This window comes from Diabrotica virgifera, chromosome 9 (genome assembly GCF_917563875.1).
Source record: "Diabrotica virgifera virgifera chromosome 9, PGI_DIABVI_V3a".
NCBI lineage: Eukaryota > Metazoa > Arthropoda > Insecta > Coleoptera > Chrysomelidae > Diabrotica > Diabrotica virgifera.
The window spans coordinates 44,346,061-44,360,108 of record NC_065451.1 but is presented as its reverse complement, the minus strand read 5'-3'; the positions used below and the strand labels follow the sequence as shown (position 1 = coordinate 44,360,108).

At 33.7% G+C, this 14,048-nt stretch overlaps 1 protein-coding gene across 1 annotated transcript in view; it reads left to right on the top strand.

Annotated features, from left to right (window-relative positions):
- Positions 1-14,048, top strand: part of LOC114327828 (uncharacterized) — a 47,460-nt gene that overhangs the window by 22,093 nt on the left and 11,319 nt on the right. Inside the window, exon 5 of the mRNA XM_050662690.1 lies at positions 1,458-1,575. Coding sequence (XP_050518647.1) covers positions 1,458-1,575 — 118 coding nt within the window. The remainder of the gene's footprint in view (positions 1-1,457; positions 1,576-14,048) is intronic.

The window sequence follows — 14,048 nt, the reverse complement described above, 5'->3', positions numbered from 1 at the left end:
ATGGACACATTATAGATTTTTTAAATATTTAATTTAATCGGAGTTGATGATATCCGTTTCTGTGAAATAAAAAGTATATCTGTGAGATAATACAGACTAAATTTTATTCATTGTTTTTAAGAGGCTTCGATCCCGATACGTCAGTTAAGTGATCCCTGTGCGCTGTGCGTAAGAGACTTTTCAAATTAATGATCCTATAGCCATGCACCCGCACCCGATTGCGATTGTGTGAATTCTTATTATAAAGCCCGGCACGGCATGCCGTCCCTAGATCGAGGATTTGCTATATAATAAGAAGCTATGGAATATTAGCCGATAGGCAACCAATTATACATTCTCCGTACTTATTTGAATGGCAAGTACGGCAGCGGGTACCTCTTCCTAGGCCGAGCGGTGATCTGCAAATGGCAGAAAGGCACGTACGTAGCCACGTATTGCCTTGCTAGCGGGCCCGGGATAATTATGATATAGGTACCTAAGTAGTTTTACGTCGTTTAATTATTAATATTATTATTGATATTGTAATTCTTTTAAGTTGTTAGGAATTACCATTTAGGGGACAGGATGTATCGAAGCATTCGTTAAATCAAGTTAATTATAGAGAACAAATAAAATTGTTTAACAAATACGATCTGGAATTTTCCAGATCTGGGAAGAACAACTAAAAACCATAGGTTACGTCATTACCAAATTAGTAAATTAGACTTTAAATTCTATGAAAAAAGACAATAAACCATAAAAAAACATGTATTAAAAACTTACCGCATCTATTGAATAAAAGGATTTATAAAAACTACCACTATTTTCGTTTTAAGTTATTGGAGCGAAATAAAATTTCCACTGAATTCTAACACATTTAAGATAACACTGAGTAATCCTACGGTCATTTTGGTCATTGAATCTTATCGTAAGCGGCCAAATATCCAAACGTAAACGACAAGATTGATGACGTTTACCATCAACTGTCGGTTACTTGGCGTTTACGATACCATAGGCAAAAAATGAGTTTGAAACGCGGTGGTTACGATAAACATTAAATTCAGTTTTAGACAATTCGGATGTTATTAGGAAAAAAATAATTTTTAATTAGCTGTATACTATCGTAAGGAACTATTTAAGATAAAATTCCCATTTTCGGAAAATTGATGCTTACGATGTTTTGTCAAAAACCCGTCGATATGATCAACGAAAAAAGAAGATGAATTTGGTGACTCTTCTAGTAACTTTGTTGGGTATGAGTCAGTCTTTTTAGTTTACTCCTCTTGGTTAAAAAATCAACTATAGTAGATACTCATATCTTCTTCGTTGTGTGCCGTACTTGTTTTCAAGCGTTGGCTATCGTCGTATTAACAAGCTGATGAAATGTTTCTCGGTCGGCAGCTTTATACTCATAGACTCATAGATACTCATATACCTGTTAGTTAATACCACATTATTTATTTAATTTTGAATTTTAGATGACTCCAACTATGGATATTATTCTGGAAAAACTGAAATATTATCTGAACGATAAGGTTCTTAAATCAGATGAAATTGCACAATACGTTCCATGTGCTGCTAATGCCAGAAATTTAGGTAAGGCATTTATAATCTACACACTTAAGGTTACATATTTTATGTTTATACATTTTTATTGAAAGTTCCGAATGGTACTGAGTTGGAATCCCACCAGGGTCAGGAATTTTTTCATTTACTATAAATTAATAAATTAAAATAGTTTCTGTCCTTGTGGGATCGGTACTCACCGGAGGGACCGCAGATGTTCGGATACAATTAGCGTATCTTTGCAAAGACAATGACGTCGGCTTTGCAAAGTAACAAGACACTTACTCAACACACACACACTACACATTACACCTGAGTTAGTGATAAGTTATACAATTACGTGGTTAAAGGTTCTAATTCTAAACCAAGGCCAGAATCAGAGAAAAAAAACATTTTTATTGTTAACTAGTTGACCCGTCAAACTTCGTACCGCCTTACAGATAAATAATGTGTCAAAGTTCAATAAATAAGAATTCAAAAAAGTACTTACGAGGATCGGTACGTTTTTTCGGCTGCAATGCTATTCAAATGGGGATTTATTTGTTTCGAATCCTGAGAAAACTAATAAGTATTTTTAAAAAATTAAAACGCAGAATGAAATATTACGTTATTAGCGAGGGCCGAAAGTCCCTGAGAACTTCTATATTGTTTATTTTAATAAGTTAAAGGGGTGAAAAACTAAGAGAAAATTTAGTGTTATTTTTAATTTCAAATATCTCATTCAAAATAAACTTTTTATTTATTCTAAGGGACTTTCGGCCCTCGGTAATAATTTAGTATTTCATTCTGCGTTTAGATTTTTCAAAAATATTTATTGGTTTTTTCAGGTTTCGAAAAAAATGAACACATGTCCGTGGTAAAATTTTCCAAATCTATCTTTATCATACAACGCACTTAGTCGAATAAAATATTGTCAGTCAGACACTGACAATCAGTGACAATTTTAAATAATTATTTGACATGAATCGGGAATATTTTTAGTTGCTAATTAAATAATATTGATATATAGTGTATTTGATAAATAATTGATTTAAGAGATGAACTTTATAAAAAGTTATTTATTGTGTGTTATTTATGGAAGATAGAAGCAGAGAATACATTAAGATATATTCTGTGATCCAAGTATTTTGTTTTTAAAGATGTTCACAATTGTAAGCGTTCCATAGTAACAATATATTATTAAAAAATCACTTTAACACTTTTGCTCTTTTCTCGATTGACTATTAGTTTTTGTTGCAGGTACATATTATTACAATCACTGAATACATAGCTAGTGAAAAAATTATCACATTTATTAACTGAATTAATAATTTGCAATTATACAAAAAATAACAGTTATCCAAGAACATTCAAAAGCCATCTCTTTAAGCTAGTTATGACATTGTCAAGTAGAATGGCATTCTAGTAATATGTACATATCCATACCAGTGTGAATTTTACCACACGTAATTTGCCATGTAAAGACAGAAAAGGTAGGGATAGCCGTAAAATATTTGCGAATTATGTACCCATAGCCTTAAACATATTATGTACAAATTATAAAAGAATGAAAAGTGAAAATTTAGGGGTTTTGTCCCAAAAAATAAAAAAAATGAGGGGAGGGAGTGGCCCACTTCCCTTTCTCTTAGGTTGGTCGTACCAACTGAGAAACCTTCCCGGATTCATGCACAAATACTTTGCCTAAGATCATCACATGATCAAATGCATACTTTACTATTATACACACATCAAAACAATCTAGGGGACACCTATATTAACAGCTTTAAATCAATGTTAGCTACAAATACAAAAATAAATTTATGATTTTAATATTTACTGTTGTTTTTCGATCATGGTAATACTGAAGAAGAACTTGTACGGTAACGCCGAGAAGAATGGCTATAAAAAATAAAACCAAACTTCAGTATGTCTTTTTGTCTATAAGCTAAGAAGTAATATTTATTTATTGATACTTGATTTTCGATGTCTATGTGAATTTTTATTTAGTTTTGCAATTGCCAATAATGAAGAGACACCCTTTATATCTCAAAATTCAGTGGCATGCTACCGGGATGCTAAGACCTGGCAGAAGTCAAAAAGACCTTGCTGAGGTCCTCCACACGAACAGTTATGTCATTAATTGTTTGTGGTTAAGGTTTCATGAAACTGGTGACGTTGCTGAACGTCATACAGGCCGTATAAGGATAACCAACCAGATTGAAGACCGTTTTCTTAGGTTGTAGGCTTTGCGAGATCTCACTATAACTGCATCACAATTACAAATAAGGCTGCAAGAGACCCAACAGGTGTTTGTAAGTTGGCAGACTATTAGAAATAAACTGCATAAAGTCTATTTAGATGCTCGTACACCTGTGAAAGTGTCTGTGTTATCCAGAGGAAATCGCGCTCGTCTACTTCAGTGGGCGCAAGAACACGCAAGTTTCTACTTTGTTCACAGATGAGTCTCGATTTGGATTTGCACCAGATACGAGACTGACAAGAATTTGGAGACGATCTGGCAATGCTGAACGATTGGTCGCCGCGCAGGAGGTTCATAGTCAGCAAGGCGGCAGCATAATGGTATGGGGTGGCATCTTACTTACTTACTTATTCCTCTTCACTCCATGCGGAGCATAGGGCGTCAACTGTCTGCCTCCATTATGTCCTATCCTTTGCACTAATCTTTATTTCCGCCCAGCTTTTCCCAATAGCACTAATTTCTTTATCCACACTTCTTTTCCACGTTTCTACGGGTCTACCTGATCGTCTCTTGCCATGTGGTGTGTATTCTAGGGCTTGCCTCGCTATGTCTGTATCAGGTCTTCTTAGTGTGTGTCCCATCCAACTCAATTTCCTTTTGCATATTGTTTTACATATAGGTACCTGGTTAGTTCTTGTCCATAATTCTTGGTTTGATATGCGGTTTGGCCAGTAAATGTTAAGAATCTTCCTTAGGCATTTATTTATAAACACTTGCATCTGTCCGATACATTTTCTTGACACTTTCCAAGTTTCTGCTCCGTATAATAAAACAGTCTTCACGTTGCTGTTGAATAATCTTATCTTGGTTTTACTTGTCATCTGACGTGAAGACCACATTTTCCTTAGCATATTTAATGCGTTTTGAGCTATTCCTGTTCTCCGTTTTACGTCCTCCTCCTTTGTTGTTCAAAATACTGCACAAGTAGTTAAATTTCTCTACCGTTTCTAATTCCGTGCCTCCCAGTGATATTCCCATTTCTCTTGGTGTATTTATTTTCATTATCCTAGTTTTTCTGACGTTTATGTTAAGTCCGACCTTTTTCCCTGCCTCTGCTACTTTTTCAGTTTTGCGTTGCATGTGTTGTCTTTTTTCTGTTAAAAGGCATATGTCATCTGCAAATTCCATTCCTCAAGTTGGTTAAAAACATTCCATCTTATTCCAGTCTTATTACTAGTAGCCTTAGACATGATCCAGTCGATTACTATCAGGAATAAGGTTGGAGAGAGCACACAGCCTTGCCTTACTCCTGTACCAATATCTATTTGTTCTGTTAACTTGCCTTCGTGGACTATGCGTGCTGTGGACCCTTCGTAGAACAGTTTTATAATTCTGATATACTTGGCAGGCATTCCGTATTTCTCTAGCAATTTCCATAAGGCTTTGCGTTCTACACGATCAAACGCTTTCTCGAAGTCTATAAAGTTCACATATTATAGCTTATTCTGCCACTCTAATGTTTGCTTTATAATCGTTCTCATCGTACAAATATGGTCAATGCAGGATCTTCGTGCCCGGAATCCAGCTTGGTTTTCTCTTATCACTTTATCAAATTCTTTCTTCATTCTTTCAAGCATGATTTGGGTCATTATTTTGCTTGTTGTGCATAGCAAGGTGATCGGCCTCCAATTTTCACATTTGGATGTGTCGCCCTTCTTAGGAATTTTTACAATTATGCCTTGCGTCCATTCTCTGGGTAGCTCTTCGGTTCTCCAAATTTTATTTAAAAGTGTGTACAGTATAGAGGTGGACGTTTCGAGGTCTGCTTTGATTAACTCAGCAGGGATATTGTCTATTCCGGCAGCTTTTCCTCTTTTTAATTGCTTAATTGCATCTTTTACCTCTTCATGGGTGAATTCTTCGGTGTTCATGTTTATTGTTTTTCTGTTAGGTTCCTCTTCTATTTCGTTTATTATATTCTGTTCTTCGTACATTTCTTTGAAATATTCCATCCATCTAGTAAGAATGTGTTGTTCTGTTTTCAGTAGGACACCATCTTTATCTTTTATTTTAGTGGTACCATTTTGGCTTGTTCTTGTCAAGGTTCTTGTGATGTCATACAATTTTTTTAGGTCGTTTTCTCTTGCCGAATTTTCAGCTTCATTAATGAGTCCGTTGTGGTATGATCTGTTGTCATTTCTTGCGCTTCTTTTGACTTGTTTATTTTTTTCCCAGTATTTCTGTTCTAATCGTTGCTTCTCATCGTCGTCTTTCATTCCTAGTAGCTTGACTTTAATTTGTTTACGTTCTTGTATCCTGTCCTATGTTGTTTTTGTCATCCAGGGTTTGTTACTGTTTTTCTTGTAGCCAACTGTTTCCACTGCCGTTTTCTTTATCGTCTCTTTATACTTGTCCAGAGTTCCTCAACAGTGGCTTCCTCTATGTCGCCGACCGTTCTCCAATTATTCTGCATTCGCTCTCTGAATTCATTCTGTACGTCATTTCCATCTCTGATCCAGTGAACATAGTATTTTTCTCTATTCGGCGTTCTCTTTGCTGCTGCTCGCAGCTTAACTGTGAATTTCGCTCTCACTAATACATGATCGGACCCTACATCTGCCCCTCTCATAGATCTTACATCCAGTAGTGATTTCCTCCATCGTCTATTTATTGTAAGGTGGTCTATTTGGTTTTGTACTTCACCTCCTGGGGAAATCCACGATATTTTGTGTATGCGCTTTTGTGGAAAGATACTTCCGCCAATCATTAAGTTGTTTTAGGCACAGAAGTCAGTAAACATTTCACCATTTTCATTTATTTCTCTTAAGCCTTCCCTACCCATTACAAACTCTTTTCCCTCATTTTCTCCACCTATTTTGGCGTTCATATCCCCCCTCACTATTAAGATATCACTTTTATTATTTGCCTCCATTTTATCATATACCGCTTTTCCATTTTGTAGTCTCATTTTTCCACATCCTTTCTACCTTATCTCGCTTATTCCTAGGATTTCTATTTTGTTTTTGTCCATCTCAGCAGCTACCTGATTAGTTTTGCCGATCTCATACATAGTTCTTACATTCCAGCAGCCCATATACAGCGTGTCTACTTGAGTTGGAAACATATGGGAAACTTTTTTATTATTAATTTTACGAAAAAAAGTTATTCTTTATAAAAAGTTCTGCATGCTTCAAAACCTAAGATTCAATCATCAGATATCAAATTTTCTGAATATTATACGAGGTATGTCAAAAAATATGAACTTCGTTCAAGAGTAAAGTACCTTTATTTCTCTCAATATCGAAAATGCTTATTCTGAAAAGTTGTTTGGAAATAAAAACTAAGCTCAAATATGCAATTACATGCTTCTAATTGGAAAAAAATATGTTCCAAATTTTTCTCAAATTTATTGATACTAACTTCGTTTTGATTCATTACACATACGATAACTCGTTTATTATTACTTTTACGAAAAAAGGTATTCTTTATAAAAAGCTCTGTAGGTCATAAGGCCGAAGATGCAACCAACAGATATCACATTTTATTAATTTTATACGAGTTATGTCAAAAAATATGAATTTCACTCAAGAGTAAAGTACCTTTATTTTTCACAATATTGAAAACAGTTATTAAAAAAGTTGTTTAGAACTAAAAACTAAGTGTCAATATGCAATTACATCCTTCTAATTGAAATACTGTGAAATATAAAGGTGCTATAATATTGAGCGAATTTCATATTTTTTGACACACCTCGTATAAAATTAATAAAAGTTGATATATCATGGTTGTGTCTTAGATTTTACCCGTGTTGAGCTGGCCCCCCCCACTTGCAAATATTAAAAAACAAATAGCCCTGATTTATGAGCTATTTATGAGCTCTCATATTCCGCAAACTAAAAATTTTGAGCTCGTTCCACTGAGCAGGAATTTAATACCCTAATGGGGGGGGGGGGCTGACTCAGCCCCCCCCCACTACTTAAAAATAGGAATATTGAATCGGTTTTTGCGGCAGAATTACGAGCTATTTATGAGCTCTTGAAATTATATGGTTTCGATTTTTGAGCTCATCCCCTTCACCCCCAAACAACCCTTTAATTGATTTAACTTAAGAGAAAGATGCTGAGAAAACTTAAAATATATCGTATTGCGAATATAATTCCTATAGCTTATATACTCTAAAAATAAACTATTAAATCAAGAGCATTTCGATTATTGAGCTACAACCCCTTCGCCAGAAAACCACCCTATCTTCCCGGCTTAAGAGAAAGTTGTATTTAAAAGGCGTTAAACTAATTATTTGGCGACTACATATCATTTAATAATTTATAAGCTTCCAAATTACGCGCATTTAGATCAGTAAATTGCAATTTATTTTGTATAGTGCAGTCACTGAAGGTAAAAATCAACGATTACCTTCAATTTCGGTGAACCTTCATCGATTTTCACGAAAATTGGTCAGTGGTTAGAGGATACGTCAAGAAACAAAGGTGACATGGTACCACCTTGCGCCTTTACCCTGAGGGTGGATACCGCCCCTTCTCGGGGGTGAAAATTATTTTATAAAAAATAAATGCACAAATCAATAAAAGAACAAATTAAAAGCAAAATTTATTATATAAAGTTAATAAAGTAAGTCAATACTTTTTAAGTTATTAAAGATCAAAGATTTTAATTATTTGTGAAAAAAATGCATGTTTTGAAAAGGTTTTTTGTAAATCACTGAAAAACTTTAAGTTTTTACAAAAAAGTTAATAGTAGTTTAATTCGTATAGCTTATATTCTAAGAATAAACTCTTAAATCACGCGTCTTTCGATTATAGAGCTACAACCCCTTCGCAAGAAAACGACCCCATATTCCCGGCTTAAGAGAGAGTTGTTCTTAAAATAATTTAAATTAATTATTTGGCGACTACATATCGTTTAATAATTTATGAGCTTGCAAAATATACGCATCTCAATTATTGAATTGCCATTTTCTTTCTATAGTGCAGTCACTGAAGGTAAAAATCAACTAGTACCTTCGATTTCGGTAAATCTCCATTCATTTTCACGAAAATTGGTGAGCGGATTTTGATACTATCAACTTTTTCCGCATCTTATTTTTCATAGGTATTTCTAAGTACTTTGACAAGTATTTAGTACCTAAGTGTTATAAAATGCATCTTTTTCCCGTTATTTAAGCTTGAACCCTTAGATTTTAACAGTCGCGGAAAAAATGTATATTTAATTACCAATAACTTACTTTAAATTAACATTAAAGGGTTTTTCAAGTAAGCAATTTATTATATTTTTTATTAGCTTCAATTTTAGTGATGAAAAACTTTTTTGTAAAAACTTACAGTTTTTGAGTCATTTATGAAAAATCGCTCTAAAGCATGCATTTTCTTTCCAAAAATTAAAATATTTGATCTTTAATAACTCAAAAAGTATTGATTTATTTTAATCACGTTATATAACAAATTTTGCTTACACTTTGTCCCTCTCTCGATTTGTGGGGTTATTTTTAATAAAGTAATTTTTACTCCCGAGAAGGGGTGACATATACCCCAGGCTAAAACCCCAAGTTGTTTTTGTCAATTCGTGAAAATAAATGGAGATTTACCGAAATCGAAGGTACTAGTTAATTTTTACCTTCAGTGACTGCACTATAGAAAGAAAATGGCAATTCAATAATTAAGATGCGTATATTTTGCAAGCTCATAAATTATTAAACGATATGTAGTCGCCAAATAATTAATTTAAATTATTTTAAGAACAACTCTCTCTTAAGGCCGGGAATATGGGGTCGTTTTCTTGCGAAGGGGTTGTAGCTCTATAATCGAAAGACGCGTGATTTAAGAGTTTATTCTTAGAATATAAGCTATACGAATTAAACTACTATTACCTTCTTGTAAAAACTTAAAGTTTTTCAGTGATTTACAAAAAACCTTTTCAAAACATGCATTTTTTTCACAAATAATTAAAATCTTTGATCTTTAATAACTTAAAAAGTATTGACTTATTTTATTAACTTTATATAATAAATTTTGCTTTTAATTTGTTCTTTTATTGATTTGTGCATTTATTTTTATAAAATAATTTTCACCCTCGAGAAGGGGCGGTATCCACCCTCAGGGTAAAGGCGCAAGGTGGTACCATGTCACCTTTGTTTCTTGACGTATCCTCTAACTACTGACCAATTTTCGTGAAAATCGATGAAGGTTCACCGAAATTGAAGGTAATCGTTGATTTTTACCTTCAGTGACTGCACTATACAAAATAAATTGCAATCTACTGATCTAAATGCGCGTAATTTGGAAGCTTATAAATTATTAGATGATATGTAGTCGCCAAATAATTAGTTTAATGCATTTTAAGTACAACTTTCTCTTAAGCCGGGAAGATAGGGTGGTTTTCTTGCGAAGGGGTTGTAGCTCAATAATCGAAATGCTCTTGATTTAATAGTTTATTCTTAGAGTATATAAGCTATATGAATTATATCCGCAATACGATATATTTTAAGTTTTCTCAGCATCTTTCTCTTAAGTTAAATCAATTAAAGGGTTGTTTGGGGGTGAAGGGGATGAGCTCAAAAATCGAAACTATATAATTTCGAGAGCTCATAAATAGCTCGTAATTCTGCCGCAAAAACCGATTCAATATTCCTACTTTTAAATAGTGGGGGGGGCTGACTCAGCCCCCCCCCCCACTAGGGTATTAAATTCCTGCTCAGTGGAACGAGCTCAAAATTTTTAGTTTGCGGAATATGAGAGCTCATAAATAGCTCATAAATCAGGGCTATTTGTTTTTTAATTTTTGCAAGTGGGGGGGGCCAGCTCAACACGGGTTTAGATTTTAGACCATGCAAAGCTTTTTACGAAGAATAACTTTTTTTCGTAAAATGAATAATAAACGAGTTATCATATTTGTAATAATTAAAAACAATGTTGGGTATCCTTAAATTTGAGAAAAATTTTTTTTTTCAATAAGAAGCATGTAATTGCATATTTGATCTTAGTTTTTAATTCCAAACAACTTTTTATCATAAGAATTTTCGATATTGAGAGAAATAAAGGTACTTTACCCTTGACCGAAATTCATATTTTTTGACATACCTCGTATAATATTCAGAAAATTTGATATATGATGATTGAATCTTAGGTTTTGGGGCATGCAGAACTTTTTATAAAGAATAACTTTTTTTCGTAAAATTAATAATAAAAAAGTTTCCCATATGTTTCCAACTCAAGTAGACACGCTGTATATAACCTTTCTCGTATCCATTTCCATAGAACTTGTCGTCATCGTTTTATTCATTCCAGTTCCGAGGCGTCTTGGCGATTCCATAACAAAATATTTTTTTACGTGGTTGGGTTGTTAGCCCAACGTACAACCCTCCTCCTTTCTCATCCTGGACTTGGGACCAGGCAGTGGCGGAGTTATGGGGTGGCATCACTCTTGGTGTAATAACCAATCTGGTTTGACTGGAACGGTTTATAAATACAACAGACTACCACGAAATTATTTGCGAACCTATCGTTGTACCCTTTGCATAACAAGCTGGTTCCCAGTTTCAATTAGTGCACGACAATGCACGTCCACATAATGCCAGGGTCTTGCAATCATTCTTCGAAGATAATGAAATTGAGGTTTTATCATGGCCTACACATTCGCCAGATTTAAACCCACCTGAGCATGTATGGGACATATTGGGCAGATGCATTTTATAACAAAATATAGCGTTCAGTAAAAGACAGTAACTGTTTTGAGGGCCTTTCAATGGAGTGGAGCAGAATACCGCAGAAAGACATTGACCATCTCATCATAAGTTAGACTAACAGATGTAGGGCAGTAATCAACAACCGTGGAGGTCATACACTATACTAACTTAACCTAAAGACTACTTTGTTGGGAGTTAAGGGGCAATAAATTAGTTTTTTAATTTTTTTATGTTAGCATTTTTTGACTTATGGAGTGGGGATGGGAAACCGGTTTATTACTTCGCAATAACCGGTTTTACCGGTTGTTTTTTGTCCCGGTTATAACCGGTTTTTTCTTCTTAAAGTAAAAACCGGTGATTAGGTTTTTACGGTGATTAGGATTAGGTTAGGTATTAATTTGGATCCTAATCATAATTATTATTCTCAAGTAATTATGCCAAACAAAACCATAATTCAAATTTTATTTTATTTTATAAAATACAGAAGCAAACTGAAAGTGCAATCTCACATCAGCCAGAAACAATTATTAAGTTTTATTATAATATTTCCTTGAAAAGGTATTTGTAATCATAATATTTACACAAGAAGTGATGTGGTTGAATTAGACGCAAACATCATCTATTTTTCACACTTAACTCTTGACATTGAAAGTAGGTGAATGACTTTTTCTGATTACCAAAAATAATGCTCTGACTATGAATATCGAATTACTGATTACGAATACGAATCTCCAAGAATGTCGCTACGTTTTCAAAACGATACACTCATACAGGAAGTATTAAATGAGTTAAAATGTACCTATTCTACAAATATACAAACGTGTTAAAAGTAATACATCATGTTCTTTCGATAGTACTAATTTTGATCATATTGATATCGAGTCGAAATAAGTATCGCAAACTAAAGTGTATTTTAAATGTAATTTTGTAACCTATTAGATTAAAAAAACCGAAAACCGGTTTTTCCGAAAACCGTTTTTTTTGGCCGGTTATAACCGCCAGGTTAAACCGTAAGCAAAAACCGGTGTTTTGTCAAAAACCGCCATCCCTATTATGGAGTTCTCTCTGAATTTTTCTAAAAGCTATTGCGATAATTCTAAGAAAAAATGTTTATTTTATATTCGGGACACCTGTTTATAACCTCTTTTTTATATAGTTGAAATAAATTATTTGAAATCCGTCTGTAATCTCGCATTTTGTTTTGTCCCCTAGATTATTTTGATGTGTGTATAAAGGACATACACGTCTTACTCTTATTTATACAGTGTGTCGTGTCAGTTTGAAAAGTTGCCACCCCCTATAATTTGGTCCCTATAGAAAATCTAAAAATATGCAAAAACACGTCAAATTTATTTGGGAGCGGGACATTTTGTAAACCAGTTTTCAATTAAATTACATCAACCCTTTAGCGGAGGCGGACACTACCCCCAAAATCTTTAATGGAAAGGGGGTTGAGTGATAACTCATTTTAGAGGTCATTTAATTACCTTTTCAAAAATACCACATACCTTATATTTCTTTTCAATACTTTTGGAAAAATCTTGGACTAAATACTCTAAAGAAATTTTGGAGTTTTGAACTCGATACTTAATATCTTTACGGTTTTACTTGATTTTTCCAAAAATACTCCAAAAAAATACTCTAAGTACTCCAATACCGAAAAAAATTCAATTTGGAGTTCAATACTCCAAACAAAGTTTTGGAGTTCTGAACTTCATTGATTCTGATGTGGAATGTGGCCTGTTCATAATTGTTTTTAATGAGTGTAGTGTACCTTGAGTCTATTCGAGCATCCCTTAGGGCTGACAAAAAGGACCAGGTTTCAATACTATAAAAAGCCTTGTAAAAGTCAATAAATGCCATATGTAAAGGTAAAATATATTCTGTGGTTTTTTCTACCAGTGTTCTGATGGTTTGTAAGTGATCGTTAGTACCAAACCCTTTTCGAAATCCCGGCTGTTCAACCGGTTGATATAAATCAAGTTTTTTTGTTATGCAGTTAGTTATTATTCTTGTTAGCAATTTGTATAAGTGTGACAACAAACTTATAGGTATGTAGTTTTCAATATTAGTAGTGACTCCTTTCTTGTGTAAAAGTATTATTTCGGCGTTTTCCCACAGACTGGGTATTCTTTTCTCTATTAGACACTTATTCAGCAAGACTTCCACAACCTCTACAACGGTGTTGCCGCCCATTTTTAACATTTCAGACGTTATACGATCCTCGCCAGGAGCTTTTTTATTTTTCATTTGCTGTAAGGCATGTCAAACTTTATCATTTTTAAACACTTCGAAATGCACTTCGGCAAATGCATTTTTTTTTGTTCAGTAATGCAATTTTATATATATATATTGTTTTGATTCTACTTAATGATATCTACTTTGATTGGACTAGCTCAATTTAATAAATTTATCTCAGGGTTTTACATCATCCAATCGCAGAAATGCAAAACCAATACTCAGAAAAAACTCATGGAAAAATAAAAATAAAAAAAATAAAATATAACCGTATATTAAAGAAAAATTAATTATACCAAATAATTCAAACACAAATGTTTAATAATAGAATAAACTGTGAAAACAGACAATCTATGAATCTAGAAATGCTTGTGCAAAATAATGAAA